At 41.7% G+C, this 20,896-nt stretch overlaps 1 protein-coding gene across 8 annotated transcripts in view; it reads left to right on the top strand.

Annotated features, from left to right (window-relative positions):
• The first annotated feature begins 15,385 nt into the window (after window positions 1-15,385).
• Window positions 15,386-20,896, top strand: part of LOC125711630 (cell adhesion molecule 2-like) — a 223,849-nt gene continuing 218,338 nt past the window's right edge. For 3 of the 8 annotated variants that reach the window (XR_007383067.1, XR_007383065.1, XR_007383066.1), the window contains exon 1: window positions 15,386-16,005. Coding sequence is in view for 5 of the 8 variants with exons in the window: in XM_048980759.1 (XP_048836716.1) it covers window positions 15,945-16,005 (61 nt within the window). In the remaining 3 variants the exon portion in view is untranslated. Of the gene's footprint in view, window positions 16,006-16,130; window positions 16,201-20,896 lie in introns of those variants that run through there. The other 5 variants (XM_048980758.1, XM_048980759.1, XM_048980761.1 and 2 more) reach the window with 5 other exon arrangements.

The raw sequence follows: 20,896 nt of genomic DNA, 5'->3' as shown, positions 1-20,896 counted from the left end.
GCAATGGGGAGCCGCTTCAACCACCAGCACAGTGCAACACCTACCTGGATGACGTGACAACAGCCATTCCGCACCAGTACACTCACCACACAGTAGCTAAAGGGGTGAAGGGTCAACAATTAGATATAGGGGATGATTTGGATGGCAAATTTTAATAGGGCCACCGTGGACGATTTCAGACGGGACGTCGGGGTCCCACTCCGATTCTCCTGAAAGATGCCCAGAGATCTTTTATGACCTCAGAAAATCAGGACCTCAGTTTTACGTCTCATCTGAAGTACCTGCCATTTTTACAACACAGCCTCCCCGTTACTGGGGTCATTGGGATCCACACAGACCACAGGACAGGCTAACCTGTTCACCACACCAGCACCTTTTCCAGCAGTAACCCAGCTTTCCTAGTTGGTCTCCCATCCAATTACTGGCCAGGTCCAAATCTACTTAGTTTCTTGTGGATTGCCTGCTCTGAGCAGAGTCAGCGTGGCTTTGTGGAGATTGCCTCTTTCTTTCCATGTTTGTGTTGGTTTACTCCAGCGGTTCCACTTTCTGCTCTTGATCCAATTACATTTCACTTGGGTGAACTTCTGGACTCTGCATTGCCCTGCAAGACTTACATTGGGAATGACACTGAACAGAATAACATAGGACTGGGAGGTAGGTAGAGTAGATTAATTGAATAAGATGGATGCAGATGAGTTTAACGAAGGCAGGAGGAACATTAATAAAACAGATCTTTCTGCATCAGTACAAAAGGAACCCCTGTCTCTGGTTTTCGGATGTGTGTGTGGGTGTGTGTGAGTGAGCCTGGTGATGGACTAGTGTCTGGACCTCAGTGTTCCTTTTCTCAAGCATCTGCTTCTTAGGATACCATCTGGATCATTACAGCCTTTAGCAAGACATCTGATAATGCAATGGATGACAGTGAAGCTCTGCAGGGCCAGTCTTGTTCCATTGGTTTAGGAGAGTGCTAACCGGTGAGGAACATGATGAGACCACTTGAAAAGCACATTGGTGGCTTAAGACCACGAACCCCGCCACCAGAGCTCAGTGTGGGTTGAGTGCGGTGACTCACTGGGCTGTTATTCGCTGATATCTGAAGTCCTGAACACTTCAGAGTTGCATGCAAAGGCAGGAGGTGATCCTATCCTAATCTCGATGGCTTTAAGATTCAAAACCCTGTACTAGAGTGCCTTACCCCAGTCAAAGGCACACAAAATCCCTTGATTTCGATGACGTGAATAAGATCGAAGTATGTAGTGCATCGATTAGTCAAATTTTACTTAAATTTTCCCATAAAGCATAAACCGCCTCGCAGATTATTCAGAAGAAATTAAAAAACATTTTCATTCATATTTGAAAATGAAAGAAAACCTGATAATTATTCCTGGACTTATTCACTATTCCACAATGCAGTTCTTTTTACGTCCTTAAAAAGAGAAATGTCAGAAATCGAATTGTGATGTGCACATCTTTTGACCGCAGCTGGGCTCAAGCGTCACGTGTCGAACACGGTCAGGAGGCCTGGAGGCTGACAGCACTGAGGGGAACGCTCGATGGAGACGGCACTAGCAGTAGACATGATCATCCTGAGGTGTCAACTTCTGGATATTGTCTGGGTGCTATCGATGGTCAGTGAGCCGAAGACCAGATGGCTCCAGGCAGATGGAAGAAGAGGAAACAGCAACAGTGATTTGGTCTTTTATTTGTAGCTAGCACACATGACAAATTTGAAGAGTGTAATATGGAAGAGAATTCCACTGGAATTAAGCTGTGTCAGCATATCAGATTAAAGTTGGGCAAAGAGTATATGCCACAGGGAAACTCATTACAGTCAATAACAAATCATAGGATGCTGTAGCTAATAGGTCTAATCATAGCCAATGTTAGCATAACAGAACTGACTGCCACCTCCAGCTACAAACTGGAATAACTATATATATATATTTGAATCCCAAATAGAAGTATTACTTTAAAAAATTGTGATAGTAAGAGATTATATTTTGTGCTCTCAGCAGTTTTTGGGTACACAGAGATACAGATAAGGTCCTGAGAATGCAAATGTGTTAAAAAGTGTAAAGTTAAGTTCTGTGTATCCAAGGCTACTCATCGCTCGCATCATGCTCTTGTTTCTGGTAGAATGTACAACGCTGGATAAACACAGCATCTCTTGGAATATGACTAAAATGGCAAAACACGTTTCAGCGCAGAAAATCTGCAGACACTAATATAAAAGTAAAGAAAGTTTTTTACTTAATTTTTTTCTTTTAATTATAAGGATACATATTGACCACACACACAGACTCACATTCACGCACAAACACAGTTTTATGCAAAAGGTTGGGTACCTCTGGCCAAATTACATATTTAGTCAGTTATGTAAGAGCAAAGACGTACACAAGTGCTGTGGGACACAGCATACTAAAGAACACATTTGCAAACGTCAATGTGCGGCTACTTTTTATAACATGAATGACAAAACATATGAACAAATAAAGGTAACACTTTTGCTGAAGCTCTCATCCAGAATGCATCATAGGCATCTTCATAATGCATTACGGAGCATCTATTATGCATTAAATTGGTTGGTATAAGAATTAATAAAGCTTTATAGCATCTTCTATTAACAGTCATATGTCATTATTATAGTGCTGATTATAATACTTCATAAACTCCTGTGAAGCTCCCATCTATAATGCACTATAGATACCTTCATAATGCATTATAATGGTCAGCATAAGAATTAATAAAGCATTACAGCATCTTCTATTAACAGTCATAAGTCATTATATTGTTGATTATAATACTTCATAAGGTCATATGAAACTCATACAATAAAATGCAATGGACTCAGCACAGAGCCCTGATGCACCCCATACTGACTGATGACTGAATGTTTACTCAGTAACACACTGAAAACACTCACACAACCAACACCCGAAGCAGGGGAACACTGATTTTGAAGAAGAACCACAGTATATATAGCAGCAAGGGTGGTATTTAAATTCTAATGCTCAGAACTGGAGATACGTGTACCTGCATCATGGGAATGAGGCCATTCTAGTACTACAGTGTGGCTTGGAGATAGATTTCTGCTAAGCTAGACATTATTGGAATACAGAAAGGTGGATAGCTAGGCAAGAAATTATTCTTACATTTTTCTAGCTAGATAGATCACAAAGATCTAGCTTAGGCTTCTAGACAAGGGACTTCATTACAGCTATTTTAAGGGACCTGGGAACATTTCCAGAAGATAGAGATGAATGTATAATGTACACTGTTTAGCATGGGCTTTCCAGTTTTAGAGATCACGTCTTTTATTAGCGTCATGGGTATCGAATCAAATAAACAAGTGGATAATTTAGAATGCAGTCAATAGTCAATTTAATATAGTCTATTCAAGCACTGCAGCAAGAGAAAATGATTCAAAGATAGTCAATATTTTAGCAGTAACATCAACAATTTCAATGTAATAATAAGAAGATGGTTTGACAGAGGAAGGTTATCTGTGACGACAGGAGCACATTGAACTTTGGTATCGAATTACAGTCTTAGAGGGCCAAGACCAGAACTTTCTAACTGGACAGTGAAGCAGTATCATTCAATGAACCAAATCCGTTTAACTCCTTCTAAGCTGTTAATCACATAGAGAACTTTAAAATGCTGTGGGATCCACCCCTGCAGGCTTGTGAGTAAAACGAACTGGCTCACATGTTTGTATACATTTCATTTTGAACAAATCAGCTCCTTAAAAGTAAATAAAGAAATACCGCAGATTAGTGAATCATTAAGTAAATGTAACAATTTGAGGTCTAAGTAAGATCCATCCATCCATCCATGGTGTACCTGACAAGGAGAAACAGCTGGAAGGTGGAAGTAAGGATTGATGGATGGATGGATAGATGGATGGATGGAAGGTGTACATACATTATATGGACAAAAGTATTGGGGCACCCTAAGTAATTACAGGAATTGCCCACATAAGCCACACCCATAGCCGACATACAGCTGTATAATTAAGCACACAGCCATGGAATCTCCAGCATAGCAGCAGAATGGGGAGGGGGCGGGGGGAGTCATACAGAAGAGGTTAGTCAGCCTGGCACCATCACTGGACACCACTGGACACGTTTCCTAGAAGTCGGTTCTCTACATTTCTGCCCTGCTAGAGCAGCCCTGGTCAATGGCAAGTGTAGTGATAGTGACATGCAAACATCTGGGAGCAAGTTCAGCTGTGAGGTGGCAACCCCAGTAGCCTTTGCAGAAGAGTACGGGCTATTATAGCAGCTAAGGGTCAGCCAACTTCATATTAATGCCCTTTGATTCAGAGTGAGATGGTGGACAGGCTGGTGATAATGTAAACATGATTCATTTCGTTAAAAGAGATACTGGTAAAACAAAAACTACATGAAAACAGGAAAACAAAAAACTGCCTGTTTTTTTCACCATTTCACATTACAGATTTTCTATTTACATTTGTTGTTACATTTGCAAAAAAAAGCATAGTTAATATGAATCTTTTTTTATTCTTGCCTTGATTACTTTAATTTGTTACTTTATGCTTGACAGCCAGAAACTTCGTAATGAAATAGGGAAGAATTACAGCTCTGTATCGTCTATTACATTGTTATGCAATTTGGTGGATTTTCCGCTTCTTTGTTTGCTAAGTGCTGGATTTTGCTTGTTATTTGTTTAGTTTTATTTGTAAACTGCCTGCATGTACTTATTTAATTACCAACTGTTCCGCACTGATATGTTCGAGATATGTATCATCAGTCCGTTCACAAATCCATTAGGCTACGCCTTTTAGAATTGCGCTTTTGGTTTTACAGGAGCTAATGTGTTTATTATTGTGTAGTTTTTCCCCTTTACCTTGTATCTTATGAACACTACTGGGTAATAAAGCAGTATCTTTAAAAACATCCATCCATCCATCCATCCATCCATCTGAAGGGGTGTTTCCATTAATGCCTTGTGTGGAACATCTGGCTCTGTGTCTTTCCCTGAGCTTCCTGGGTCTGACTCCAGGCTCATTCACACAAAGCTATTGTCAGACACGAAAAGGCAGTATAATGACAGTCTGTGTGAAGCCAGCCTGGAATTTGGTGGCAAAACTTTATGGTGCTAAATTGGTCAATAAATTTTCACATAATGGAAGCCAGAAGGCAGGAGAATCACAGGAAAAGGCTGACAGGGCTGCTTTGGGCTTAGCCTGCCCTTCTTCTCTAAATTCCCTTTATTAGTGTTTATTTTTTATCAGCCCAGGAATATACCTCTTATTTGTGACTTCAACTGTCTTGAAAACCAGGCTGTTCTCCCAGTCAAGCTTTCCACCTTTATCTGTCCAAGCGAATCCTTCTTCTCTTATATGAGCCATATAATGCAATATGACTCACATAACAGTGGGTAAAAATATTTTCCTTCTTACGTCTGACACCATAGTTTAATGCAGCGCCAACCAAAAGAGGCCACACTAAGAACTAACCAGAAGAGGCCACACTGAGAATCAACCAGAAGAGGCCACATTGAGAACCAACCAGAAGAGGCCACATTGAGAACCAACCAGAAAAGACCACACTGAGAACCAACCAGAAGAGGCCACACTGAGGACCAACCAGAAGAGGCCACACTGAGGACCAACCAGAAGAGACCACAATGAGAGCCTTACCAGACAGAAGATGCTCTCATACCCTAAAACAGGGTTTCCAAACCTGGTCTTCTGGGACCCCCAGATGCTCCACGTTTTTGCTCTCTCCCTGCCAGACAGTCTATATTTTGTAAGGTGCTTTATAAAAAATTGAATTGAATTTCTGTGGGCCTAACCATAATCTCAGCTAAGACAACCCGAACCCCTAGCCAGCCCTAACCTTAACCATAAGTAAGCAAACAAATTACAAGACTTTGGCATTTTTAGTTTTTTGGTTTCAGTCACAGATTTTTATCAGATTGAGTTTCCCTTTCACACACATATATATGTAATACAAACTCTCTCTCTCTCTCTCTCTCTCTCTCTCTCTCTCTCTCTCTCACACACACACACACACACACACGCGCGCGCGGGTGCACATGTAGGGTATACCTATCCTTATGGGGGGGCGCTCATTCACTTCTATGGGAAAAATGCTAACGCTAATTATGACAACCTTAACCCCTACGCAGCCCTAACCATAACCATAAGTAACCAAGCAAAATAAATAAGGGAAAAAAACGGATATTTATCACGTTATGGGGACATTGTGTCCCCATAAGGATAGGTATATCCGCTCACGCTCACACACACACACACACACACACACACACACACACACACACACATATGGATAAATTAAATATAATACTTAACGATCTAATCCATATTTTAAAATCTCCTTGCAAAACTGAACAAAATTAGTATCATTCCTAAAAACAATATTTGTCATCCGTATTTTGACCTAGTCAAAATATTTCAAATTGCCGAAAGGCTTTTGCAATTTTGCAATTTCTGAGCCTTGAATAACATGTGATTGGAGAATTGCTTTCAGTAATAAGTGTTATTATTACACCGTAAACAGAGGACGCCCGTGCTGAGAAATGCCATTCTGACGGTATGTGCTACTGCTCTAATATTAGCTATCATGTGTGATTAGAGCACATTACGACTCCCGAAATCACTCAGGGTTAGTATCTGTTTGCTGAAAAAAATAATAGCAGCAAAAGAAATTACGAATCAAAGATGAATATTGCTGTTACAGCGTTAAGAGTGGATATGCTGTCTCTAAAAATTATTCAAAGTCTGCAGACATTTTTAAATAGACATACCTTATCAGTCAGTCAGATATTTGTTTAAGGCGGATCTCCAGAGAATGCATTCAGGTGTGTGAATTATTTGTGAAAGTACTGCTGTTTCTGTGAGTACCCCCCTTAACACCCCCCCCCCCCAAGGAAAACAACCACCCTAGGCACCGCCTGGACATGTGGGAAGACAGAGAGCATGAATGGTCAGAACATGCGACGACACATTAATGGACAATCATAATAGATAAAAAAATGGCATGAACAGCACCACCAGCAGCCATAGTTGCAGTGTGTTATGTGTTAGGTTGCGGGTAAGCTAAACTGAAGTAATAGGTATTCAGTCCATATTTAAAGAGTGAGACCGAATCCGCATGCTGGACACAGGCTGGTAAACCATTCCACAATATAGGGGCCCTGTAGCAGAATGCTTTACTGCCAACCCTTGCTTTATTTATATGTGGAACGACAAGGAAACCTGCATTCTGTGATTTGAGTGGACGATGCAGCTTGTAAACTTGAAGTAAATCTGTCAGGTAGGTAGGAGCTAGACCTTTAAGTGCCTTATATATAAGTCAGTAACTTTGAAGTCAGCTCTAAAACTAATAAGAAGCCAATGCAGGCAACTAAGAAACTTTCTGTTCCTATGACACTTCGAGCATTTTGAATACGCCGCGAGGTATTTAATGTGCAGTGTGTGCTCCCAGATAACAGAGCATTACTGTAGTGTAACCTACTGTATACAAAGGCATGTATCAATTTCTCTGTGCCTTGAGTAGTAAGAAATCATCGTAGTTTGGCGATGTGGCGTAACTGTAGGAAGCACGCCTTCCATACTGCATCCACATGTGATTTAAATGAGAGGTTTGTATCTAAGGTGATGCCTAGGCTATGGGCTGAGCTGCTGAGGGAAAAGTTCAGCCCCTTGGAGTGGAATGCGGAGATTATAAAATGACTATCTGCAGACTTGCCTCCAACCAACAGAATTTCAGATTTCTGAGGGTCCAGTGATAAAAAGCTTTCAGTCATCTAGGTCTTGACTTCATTAAAGCAATTAGCTAAATTGACAAAAGATGCTGCGTAACCAAAATGTATATTTGGATGTCGTCAACATAGGAGTGATAGTTAACATTATGTTTTCTCATTATGTTTCCTAATGGCAGCATCTAGAGAGGAAACAATATAGGACCAAGCACTGATCCCTGTGGTACTCCATGTTTGACCAGTGACACTGACGACGTAGTACAATCATCTGACACTTTAACATATTGATAATAATTAGTCAAATATGATTTAAAGCACTTCAACACCATTCCACACAACCTGTCCTCAATTTTAAGTCTTTGTAATAGGATAGAATGGTCAGCCATGTCAAAGCTGCCCTAAGGTCCAGAAGCATTAGCTCAGTAGCACTATCAGCATCAGTTGCCATTGTTATGTCATTTATGACTTTAGTTAGCAGTGTCAGCGCTGTGTCCTGGGTGGAAGCCCGACTGGAAACAATCCAGCATGTTGTGTCTCTCCAAGTATGAGTGAAGCTGAGCTGCAGCTATCTTCTCCAGAATTTTGACAAAGATGGTACGTTGGAGATAGCTCTGTAATTGCTGAGCTCCTGTGGATCCAAACTTGGCTTCTTCAGTAGTGGCCGATTACTGCTACTTTAAATTGGTGAGGAACATCACCTGATGACAGGGACGCATTCAGTATGGCAGTTATAGGTCTTGCCACTCACCACTAACTCTTTAAAAAGCTTAGTGGGGACTGGGTCCAGTGGAGAAGTAGTTGGTTTGATCTTAGTTATAATAGCTATTAGCTGTTCTTCACTAATTAATTAAAGAACATTAAGGGTGTGTTCACGTTCTGCTTGTATTGGAGTTAATTTTGGGCCATTTAAACATATTTGAAGCCTAATGTTTGTAATTTTATCGTTAAAGAAGTTTATAAAATGTTCACTACTGAAAGTACTCGATAGCAGAGGTTTAGCCTTATTTGTTGAGCAGTTGTTTTAAAAAGGTAGCGAGGGTCATTTGTATTGCGATCAGTTAGGTTAGAATAATAGGCTGAATGTGCCCTATAAAGGGCTTGCTTGTATTGTTGCAGGCTGTCAGACCATGCCAACTTGAACACTTCTAAGCCTGTGGATTTCCATTTGTGCTCCAATCTGCGGCTCTCCTGTTTGTAAGAGCGTCTGTGATCATTAAACCATGGGGGAGTGTCTGTTGGTTTTAACCACTTTATTTTTCAAAGACGCTGTTTCATCTAAAATTTAACTAACCACTGTGTTGAAGTCATGGGTGACTTCACTGGCATCTGTACTGGACATGAAGTTCACATCACTTACTGCATTGATGAATCAAGGGGAATTTCTATCATTTAGGTGACGTATCCAAACAATCTTCTCCGCCATAGTCAAAGAAGGTCGCTCAATCATGAAGGTGATTAGAAAATGGTCAGAGAAAGACTTATTCAATGGACAGACAGATGCCAGATGAGCATAAACTGTTATTTTATAAAGAAAAAATAAATTAAGGAGAAAAAAACGCTCTTGGAATACTGGATTACTAGTGTCCTTAAAAATAGACAGTAAAGGGTGTGAAAATACAGCATGATGTAGGCAGCAGGTAACCTTCATTGTTTCAGTTAATTTGTCACAATGCCACCGAAATAATACATTTTGATTTGGTTCAAAAGTAACCCCTGACCACACTTCCCATTTGTGTTTGTCCAGAAATTTCATGCTGCAAGGTGCCAGAAATGATACTTTAGAAGACCTATTCTTGGAGAGTTTCCTCCCTATTCCCAGACAGCCTGAAAAGGAAAATCCCCTGACAAAATGCTGCTTTCTTTCCCCTGTGTCGCTTCCCTTGCGACATATTTCTCATCATACACCACCACAGCTTTCCCAGAGTCCTTCTTGAGGTTACGAAACTGCTGCTTTCTATTACACGTGGTCAGAGGAGTGGACTTGGACCAAAGGAACTCAAGAAAAGATGAGAGTCTCAGGAGAGCTGAGTGGTCAGTTGGTCTTTTATTTCATTTCCTGAAAGAGCATTAGAAGACTCTTTGGAAGAGGCAGGTATCATTAATGATTGCATGCATGCCCATACCTTCCATTGAGGACACTGAGGTCAAGTCCTTAGCATCTCCAATGACCGCGATCCATCACAGGGCAAACCTAGGACAGACTAACACTTCTGAGCTTGGTAGTTTAAAAATCCTGTATTCAGCCCTGCTTACATGATAAGGCTACACTGCGGTAACTGGAGCGCAGGGGCCCCCTAGGCTACACTTTCTGGAGGCCCCTCATCTGCCCCCACTCCCCAAGACGATACAACAATTAACTATAAGACTTTCAAATATTAGTAACTATAAAATTATTTCTACAAAGTCAAAGAGAACGTGACGCTGTATGAAAGGAGAGTAATCACATCAGAAGATCAAGATACCGGCAAGCTTACACTCTCATGTCACTGATACGCAGCGACCAGAAAGAGCTCAGTAGAGACTCATCAAATAAACGTGTCTCAGTAGCGGTAACCTTAACGTTACACTCCGATCCAGTGCGTGTCAACTGCATCCACAATGTGCGATAAAGACACATTAATCATAGATAGCATATAACATAGATAACTTTACAGGGAGGGGCAAATTCCAAGAGAATACAGATGCCCCCCCCCCCCCCCAGGTCACGATAGTCTGTGTTGTGGTACTTTGACATTACAATGGGTAATTTCACTTTCAGTACATTTTTCTATAAATTGCATGAGATACTCAACACATTTTTTTATAAAATATACTTTGTGTTAATGAATTTGCCCAATTCTTTGTTAATGTTAATGTTCTAAGAATGTTTAAGGTAGGCTAGACTAGGCTATGACGTTTGTTAGGGTTAGACATACTGTATTAAAATTCATGTTCGTCTTGTGATATTTTTGCCTTACGATAAGTTTATTGGAATGTAACCCCATCGTAACCAGGGGAAAAACTGTAAAAACGTTCTTAATATAAGAATGTTTTCCTCTGTGCTTTTCTGACAGAAAACTCATTAATCAGGCTCATAAAATCCATTTCATGTAGGAAGTAGACTATGCATATTTATCAGAAAATAAATGAGTATTAAAAAGAGCACCAAACATTAAATACACTATATTGCCAAAAGTATTGGGACACCTGCCTTTACTGTCCACACGCATGAACTTTAATGACATCCCATTCTTAATACATAGGCTTTCATATGGAGTTGGCCCATCCTTTGCAGATATAACAGCTTCAACGCTTCTGGGAAGACTGTCTACAAGGTTTAGGAGTGTGTTTATGGGAATTTTTGACCATTCTTCTCGGAGAGCATTTGTGAGGTCAGGCACCGATGTTGGACGAGAAGGCCTGGCTCGCAGTCTCCGCTTTCATTCATCCCAAAGATGTTCTATCAGGTTGAGGACAGGGCTCTGTGCAGGCCAGTCAAGTTCTTCCACACCAGACTTGCTCATCCATGTCCTTATGGACCTTGCTTTGTGCACTGGTGTGCAGTCATGTTGGAACAGGAAGGGACCATCCCCAAGCTGTTCCCACAAAGCTGGGAGGATGAACTTGTCCAAAATGGCTTAGAATGCTGCAGCATTAAGTGTTCCTTTCATTGGAACTAAGGGGCCAAGCCCAACCCCTGAAAAACATCCCCACACCATAATCCCCCCTCCAATAAAAATTTTACACTTGGCACAAGGCAGTCAAGCAAGTACCGTTCTCCTGGCAAACACCAAACCCAGACTTGTACATAAGACTGCAGGACAGAGAAGCGTGATTCATCACTCCAGAGAACACGTCTCCACTGCTCTAGGGTCCAATAGCGGCATGCTTTACATTCAGCATACCTAGGTGCTTGATTTCATATATCTGTAGCTGTGGAAGTGATTGGAACAAGATAGGATATGTGAAAAAAACACTAATTCCAGGGTATCTGCTCCTGTACTCACACAAACAGCAAATAAAGAGTCATTTTCCTTCCCTCCCCCCGATTCACTTCAGTGACCAGGTTTTCTCCTGTCCATGGTGCTGACCTCTCTTCTACCCGTAAGCTTGCTGAAAGTACAGATGTCTCCATTGGTCATTAACCCTATTGTAACCACATTCTATATTTAGCCATTTATTATTATTTTGGTGGTCTACGTGCAATATTTTATGTTCTGTATCAACCATAAAATGTAACTTGTGTAATAACAGAATGTGTCACGTCTCAGGAACACAAGATTCTTTTATTATTTCCTTAGGGGATGGTCTTTATACATCCATCCATCCATCCATTTTCCAAACCGCTTATCCTACTGGGTCGTGGGGGGTCTGGAGCCTATCCTGGAAGCAATGGGCACAAGGCAGGGAACAACCCAGGATGGGGGGCCAGCCCATCGCAGGGCACACTCACACACCATTCACGCACACATGCACACCTACGGGCAATTTAGCAAGTCCAATTAGCCTCAGCATGTTTTTGGACTGTGGGGGGAAACCTGAGTACCCGGAGGAAACCCCACAACGACATGGGGAGGACATGCAAACTCCACACACATGTGACCCAGGTGGAGACTCGAACCCGGGTCCTAGAGGTGTGAGACAACAGTGCTAACCACTGCACCCCCATGCCGCCCCTGGTCTTTATACATTATCAGTTAAACTACCCAAGTATTAGCTAACTATGCTACTGTTAGCTAAACTCTCTTACAGTTAGCTAAGCTATCCTGCTGTTAGCTAAGCTATCTTGCTATTAGCAAAGCTATCTTACTATTAGCAAAGCCATCTTACTATTAGCTAAACTATCCTACTGTTAGCTAAACTCTCCTACAGTTAGCTAAGCTATCCTGCTGTTAGCTAAGCTATCTTACTATTAGCTAAGTCATCCTACTGTTAACTAAGTCATCCTACTGTTAGCTAAGCTATCCTGCTGCTAGCTAAGCTATCTTACAATTAGCAAAGCCTTCTTACTATTAGCTAAGCTCTCCTGTTAGCTAAACTCTCCTAGTTAGCTAAACTATCCTGCTGTTAGCTAAGCTATCCTGTTGTTAGCTAAGCTATCCTACTGTTAGCTAAACTCTCCTACAGTTAGCTAAGCTATCCAACTGTTAGCTAAGATATCCTGCTATTAGCTAAGCTATCCTAAACAAAACTGTGGGATAGGTGAAGAAGCTACGAGTAGGACTTGTGGGCTCCCCTTCGGCATGAAGGACTTATCTAAGACCTTCTCTTACTTTCCAGTATAATGTCAGCAGTATTGCGCTTCATTACAGTTTTCAGGCATTAATAGGCATTAATAGACCCAACTAACTAAAGAGGCCAGCCTGGTCTTGCCCTAATTCTGTGCTCCAGTGAATCCCAAAGATGAACCCTGAGTTGGCCACTGCAACGTTCCCATTTTATTCTGCTAACAAAAATATGATTATATTTTATACTTATTCTTGTTTAAAACTATAAAGGGAACTCTTTTGTGTCGATTTTCATTATATAGAAAATCTATCAATAGCAGTTCTAAAAAGACAGAATTCCCAGCACACATGCTTTTAGTATGAATTTTAATATTTGCTGGAGCAGTAGTTGAAATAGTGGAATGTTTCTGCTCCACTGACCAGCCCTTCCTTCCATTTTCCATATACAAATACCCAATGCAGCGTCTCAATGATCCTGGGGCTTAACCCAGGAGGTGCAGAGAAAACCACAGGGGATACCTGCTAAAAACAGCAGTCACTAGTACAGGACGATGACACTTTTGATTGTGCCATTGTGGTCAAAGTTCAATGTGAGGGCATTAGGGGAAAAATGGCCTTGAGATAACTAAGCATTAAAGAAAATCCCAGTGGCATTGTATATATTTTAAGCTTGACACATGACTAATAAATGAAGATCTCTACAATGAGGTTAATCTCTGCAAAATGCTGGCTTTTCAGAACTATCTAATTGCTGGTGATGAGCAAAGACGGCTAAAAACGGCTTCCTGTCCTTTGTCAATGATACATGGAGAAACACAGAGAGAAATTCCATGTGAAATATAACAAGCTCATGCATCTGCACAGTCCAGGAAAGGGTAGTATAAGAAAAAACTAATTTTTGAACAAAGAATCCGTGATCAGTTAGAAGGAAGATTTAAAGGGCTGATTTAAAGTCCCCTCACAAAAAAAGGTTTAAATATTCATGCAAGTTTTAGATGTTCTTTTTGCTAAGTTAATGGCAAAAAGAAACTCAAATAACCACACACACACACACACACACACGCACACGCACACACACACGCACGCACACAGTACTTCAGAGTATTCAAAAATAAAAATTAATATTAATGTTAATGAATATTCTAGAAGTTATATGAGTACAACACCACTTAAACATAATTTGGAATGCAATCAAGGGTAATTAAATCAATAATTATAATGCTAGAATAGAACTTCACTAAGAGTATTTAACATAAATTGAAAGTCATCGTTGCTTGAGATAAACAGGTTTATACCATTGAATTAATACACATTCAATATATAAGGCCCGCATGGCTACTTTGAGATCAAACACTAATATTTCATGGTTGGCGCAGTCTGCTATTCAAGCATTCGTTACCAGCTGTTTTCCATTTAGTCTGACGGCTAGTTTGATTAATATAGTCTTATAATGCAAATCGTATGCAGGTGTTTCAAAACAAAATGAAAAAAGGGCATATTTATAGGAAAACTCTTCTTGACAGATTTTAATGTGTAGATGAGTTAGTGGCTTTAAATTTAAAGATTTAAAGCAAACACTCATTTTAGTCATCAACAGACTATATGTCTTACCTACCAAAAGACATAGCGCTGAGGACACTTTTAACTTGGAACGTTTCTGTTCTCTGAAAAAATGTCACGCTCTAACGTCACTTGAAGACAGTTCTGTACCAATATCTGTCTAAGGTGCAGGCACCTCGTCATTTTCTCTTTAAAATCGGCGGGTTTCCCCTTTAATACATCAGCTGATGAAAGGAACCAAGCCCTCACTAAATCACGAAAAAAAACAGATTCTGGATCATTTAAAAATGTTTTTTTAACTAGGTAAAATCAGGACCATTCTATTCCTAGAACTAATAATAATGATAATAATAATAATGACTACTATTATTATTGTTAATATTATTGTTGTTATTATTAATAATATGAATAATAATAATATAAATATCATAATCGACATCATTATCATCATAATCATCACTATCTGGAGGTAATATACATGCTGTGGAGCCCGCAGAAACAAAATAATTAATCAAATCTAATGGTATAATCACAAAAGGATACATGCCACAGGAATTTGTTTTCCTTTAATAACGCGAATCTTCATCTCTCGAATTTTAAGTAAAAGGCCACCGGGTTCCTTAAGACTACAGATGGTTAAGCAATCGCATCGATCGCAGGAATATTACTGCACAGCGCCCCTATAGCGGTACCTATTTTTTATTAAGATTGTTTATAATTAGCCCCTATCCGCGAATTATTGTCGCATGCAGGGCGAATGTAACCAGCATGTGAAACGCGCAGTTGGTTAAATGTTCTTAAACTTTCTTCGCTGTCCTTCCAGAACCACGCCTGTCCCTCCCTGCAAACTAAATCATGTGACTATATCGAGGCGGGGACCTCATAAAAAGTCTCGTGAGGACAGTTCCACAGAGATTCGCATTTTTGTTAGCATAATTTATAATTACAGTAGATCAAAAGATATTCTGGACTTTTTGGCACTGACGCATTGCTCTGACGCCTTCCGTCATCGGGGATTTTTTCTTTCTGTTCTTTCTCTATTTCTTTTTGTGGGGAAATGTGTAGGTTCCGGCTATAGGTGAAGCGTCTTCATCTGTCTAGCGGCGTAGGCGGGACTCTGGTTTCTGCAGCTCCTGAGAGGCGATAGAAGCTCCAGCAGCAGCGCCGCTCGCTTTCTGTCCGAGAGCATCTCTCCCAGTTGCCAGTGTCTGCGATTTGCATCCGGATGCGGGTAGCACTGTGGGAGCCAACACGGTGAGACTGGAGCATCCGAAAGACGCCTCAGCCCGAGGAGCCTATATAATTATAACCCTCCCCCCCCACCTAGAAATTGTCGGCTCACCTGGATAAAGCGGTTCTTCATACGGGAAGGGGAAGAAGTGAGCCAAGCACCCGGCACATTTGGCTAGAGGAAGCGAGAAGAATATGATCCTTAAACAGCATTTTCCCTTTATTTTCTATGTTGTCTGTGGGATCGTGCTGAAAGGTAAGCATGGTTATGGTATTTAAGTTTATGGTACTATTTTGGCATCCGATATCGCGGAGAAACTTGGTATTTCGCCAGTGATCGTGGCACGTTGCATGCGCCTGTTGTCAGTTTTATGTCATATCTCAGAGGGATCACAATGTTCTGACAGGACACTTCTTATGCCATCATACATTATTAAGTTTTCCACCCCAGGTATGTAAGTTTGTGCCTTCGAGGCGCGTATTTATCTGTTTTATTTTCACGCCCATTCCAAGCTACAGATAAAAGCGCACGTTTACGTCGTCAGCATGTATATTATTATTGCAAAGTTTTAGTTTCTTTTGAGTAGTTCGACGAAACGCTTGAAAACGACATTGACCTTGTCATTTTGTATGTAAATGGAATGAGCGGTCCTTACACGACGCTTTCCAGACAATTATTAAATACGCGTTTCTGATTCTTCTTGAAGGCGCATAAGTGGTAAATTGACGCTTAAAGGCGACCAGAGGACACGGACTATGGTCCTTCCTAGAGGCGTGATCGCATCGTGTCCATCGCATTCACAGATATATTTGCCCATTGATTGTCAGTATTCAGTACCGTTGGCGTTCTCTGCTGACAAAATAATATGATATACCCGGAATTTAAACACGAAATTACGTCTTTCGACGTGAAAGAACTTTAAATTGCTGCGTAATCATTGATTTGCTGAATGTAAAACACGCCGGCGATTACAAGATGAATGTATCCGTTACGATTTATAAGCCGATACAATGTATCTATACAAATAAGATTTAAATCTGTATAGTTGACTGAACGCATCCGGAAATGCAAAGTGATCATGTGAAGTTAGTGAATACCGACGGACTTCTTTACTTTGCTCTTCTGAGAATATACATTTCTTTGTGAACGCGTTATATCTGGTGCTCTGTCCCGAATGTGGTATTTGCAGCAGCCTGCATCTTGGGGTCGTAGTAGTATAAGCTTTCCTCAGACATTGCTCGCTACCGAGGATGACCTGTGGCACTTCTGTATACTTACATCCTTGTATTTTGGCTCGCACCTATACGCTTTTAATTCGGTAATATTTTACCGATTCATTTTCCGGCAATAAATGAGTCATTTGAAGCGCGCAAGTTGTTCAAAGCCCATGCACGCAATATAAAACCACGTCCATCGCTATTGTATGAAAGGGCTTTAGGGGAATAAATCTAAATAATTGACACATTCAAGCCACTGGCCGTTAAATAAAACAGATAAAGCGCCGCACTTGCATAACAAGTGAAAACGCTTTATCACGTTACATTTGATGAGGCGGTGTTAACGCAACGTGTGAACAACTACTCTCCCAGACCAAATAACACTCGCAGTTGCAATAAATATAATTTTCCCCACCGCCTTCCTATTATTGGAGTCCAAGGGGCTGAGCGATCCGGTTATCCGGCGGTCCTAAGCCTCCCCCACCCCTACCGCCGTCTCGGAGGACTTCGCTGTCCGTTCTGGCACGGCCACCGCCCGGCGTCTTTATGCTTAGGGGACCTGCGTGAAAGGGGAGTAAGATATGTCGTATGGAAAGACATTTTTATATACATCTAAGTCTATTTTATAGACAGCTGGTGATTTTCATTTATTCCGCTGAATGGTTTAAAAATAGTAATTTAAAGTCTAGACAGTGCAAGTACCGATGTGAGTCTCCCACATAGCCTTTATGCACAGATACCCAAAATTATAAAGGCTGTCTCAGCGAAAGGTGAAAAGTTTAGTTTTTTTATAATAGATGCAAACATAATTAGAGAGAAAACGCTAACACCCCTTTCAGACCTATTAGTTTAAACACGTACATGCCGATTTCTGCGCTCTACTTTCTTGTATTTCACCAATATTCTTTTTTTGTAAGCGCTTCGCACTGTGCACGTGCAGATGAAGGTTCATGGAAAATGATGTAATATTTGTGGGTATTGCTGTTAGATTTTCGCTTCGGCTATGACGCCGGCTGCTGTCTAGCGCCATGCTGCAGTCAACTTGCCGCTTGATGTGTTTTTCCTTCACGGGCTGTGAAGTGTGCAGCTTTTAAGGGTGCAATCTCACAAATCTCTGCTTCACACCGTCGTATAGAGAAAGCTTACAGTAAGCTGCATTTCTGTCCGGGCACCACGCATGAGAAGGTTTTCCCTGAAAAATAAACAATCAATGCAATTATTTCGGCGTTTTGGGAGTAACGGCTGGAGAGTTTGTGTCATTCAGACAGGTGAGTTAAAAAAAAAAAACTCTACATATATACAGCACCTGCTGTTCGTATGATATACAAAAGCAATTGCTTTTGACAAACGAAACATTTTTTTTACTCCCCTGGCGATCAGCCGTGTCCTAGAAGCACACTGGTGACAGTCAAGGTTAATTAACTGCGTCAGACTTCGCTTCACATAATGGTTCAGGCAAGGATGCCAGGCCCAAAGTAACATATTGATTGTTCCCCCTGGCAGTAGATGAAGCCGTTAGCTGGTGGAAGTTCCATAAACGTCTTGCAGGACTGTGTGGCTGGCGGAGTCCCAGACTACATCAGTGAAAACTGGACTATGGCCCTACTGGCACACCTACATTTACATTTATGTTTCAGGAGGTCCAATCACGCGCTCTCCTCGCTTTCCTCCATTTTGCTCTGGCCAGCTTTTGGATTCCCGTCACAAGACATCCTGTAGCTAAGCCCAAAGCTCAGCATTCAGCAGGTGGCGCAGTGCTTAAAGACCCTAATAATTCAGACATTTTCTAATTTACGTCTCGGGAGGCATTTCCGCCACTCTTGAAAAATAGGCTTAACCTAAATTACTTCAGCGAGATGTAAAATGGGCAAAACAATTTCCTTCGGATAAAAATGTTACCTAAGAAGCTAAATATAGTGTTTTTGATATATGAGGAATAACCACTTGTCCGCCAGGCTTTGAGGATAACTTTCTCCTTTCATCTGGCTACATCCCTTTTTCCATCTTCATCCTTTAGTGCTCGCAGTGAATAGATCTCTTCATCTCTGCTCCTTTTTGGATAAACAGTCTATACTGTATAAGGACAGTAGGCTCTATAGTGTGTGGATGGTCCACTGTCCTTCTTGACTTCATCTTATTGGGCTTTGTGAGGATTTTTGTGCAAAAAGGACACGTGATACCGATCCATTCATCTTACATATGCCAGGAAACACAAAACATAAGAGGGACACCCTGGATGGGATGCCAGTCCCTCTCTACGGACACAATCACACACATAATCATGGATTATGGGAATTTTATAGATAGTTTCATTTTGGACCCACAAACTATAAGTAGAACATGCAGACCCTCCACATATTGGGCTGGGATGAGAAATGTAATATGGATTCATACCGATTACGAACTTAATCACAGAAGTTTCCTCATATTCCTCATTGTTTTCCGGGGTTCTTGGCTTTCGTTTCTTGCATGTTCCGCTGCATTCTGCCACAAAGTTCAAGCTGGGAGAGCTGTCAGCTGGGAAGCAGAGGGATCGTTTTATGGAAATAGGAGGGGCCCGACTGGTGTTGGAAGCAGGACCAACTTGAGGGCGTGACTGGTGGATGTGCTGGTTTGCCAGGCCGGATGGCCGACTCCGTCCATACTGCCCATTCTGGCGCTCGGACACCTTAAGTGGCTCCTGAACACATTCAGGGAGGAAGAAAAAAAAACAAGTTTTTGCTTCCCACGGGGATGGGAGTCTGTGTTTGCTGCTGCAGTAGGTCACAGCGGCCCATCGGACCACTTTTTTAAACAGCTGTGAGACACATTGGTCTCCGTGCTCTACATTGGTATTGTTCTAGTAGCCACCCCCTCCCACCCATCCATCCCACCCCAAAATCCTTTTTAATAAACCGTTTCGGAGGAGAGATGGCAGTCGTAGGGGTTCTGTGTGTCTCTGCGTCAGTGGACTGAAAGGCAGGCTTAAAATACCCTCCCCTTCGACGCTTGTGGTGTGTTTCAGTGAGGACTGAGCTTGCATTCTTGGCAGCAGTGTGGGGTACTAGGGCCCCCCAGGCAGTAGACTGAGATGGTCTTGTTGAAGACAGGGCTTCATAGTGGAAATAAAATGCGCCCCCCCCCCTGTCCAGCCACCCCCGCCCCCCCCCCCCCCCCACTGAGGGAAAGCTTATCCCAGCAAAACGGCTCTAAGCTGCTGAAGGGAGGCCCCAGCGTTTCCACTTTTGTGCTGCCGCGTGTGAATAATCCGGTAAAGAGGAGCCCATTGTGTGTGGGGGTATGGGGGAGGGGCTCTTCAGAAGAGCCCCCCTTTTAACGGGGGCCTGTCTCGGCGTTGTCCGCTCTTGCTCGTCCGATTTCCCGGGAAACGGCGCCACATCCGTCACCACCTCTGCCTCAGGTGCGACTCCTCTTGGAAGCTTCCTGTGCTGCTTAATGGGCGATTGCATTATGCGCTGCGTATAACTGGAAGCCGTCGTAGAGTGCGGGGGTGCGGCATGCAACTCCACAGCGCCTCCAGCTTATGGATTTAGATTTTATTTAATTCCCTTTGGCCAAAGAAAGGTCGTAAGCACTTCGGAGATTTGTAGCTAGATCAAGTCCTGCCTTTATTACGTTTCTCTCTTAATCGCTTTTCCAGTGCGGTGTTTTGTTCTGTAGGGCCACCAAACAGGATAACGAAGCTTATATTGCTTTTTGCTACAATAGGATGTTTGTAGATGATTTGCGAATTACGTGTTTGCCTGTTTAGCTGTATTGTAAAATAGTGGCTAAACCTTTAGCGTTAAGTGTTTGGTTATTTCTCCAGTTCTTTATATGGAGTTTTTGTGTTCTCCCTACGTTTTGTGTAGTATGTGGTTTTGATGAACTGATGTCTTTCAGTTGTCTATAGTGTGTGGTTGCATGTGAGCTTGAGCTCTGCGATGGGC

Source organism: Brienomyrus brachyistius, chromosome 17, assembly GCF_023856365.1.
Source record: "Brienomyrus brachyistius isolate T26 chromosome 17, BBRACH_0.4, whole genome shotgun sequence".
Classification (NCBI taxonomy): domain Eukaryota; kingdom Metazoa; phylum Chordata; class Actinopteri; order Osteoglossiformes; family Mormyridae; genus Brienomyrus; species Brienomyrus brachyistius.
Note: the sequence above shows the minus strand (reverse complement) of the source record. Positions and strands in the feature narration are given on the sequence as shown.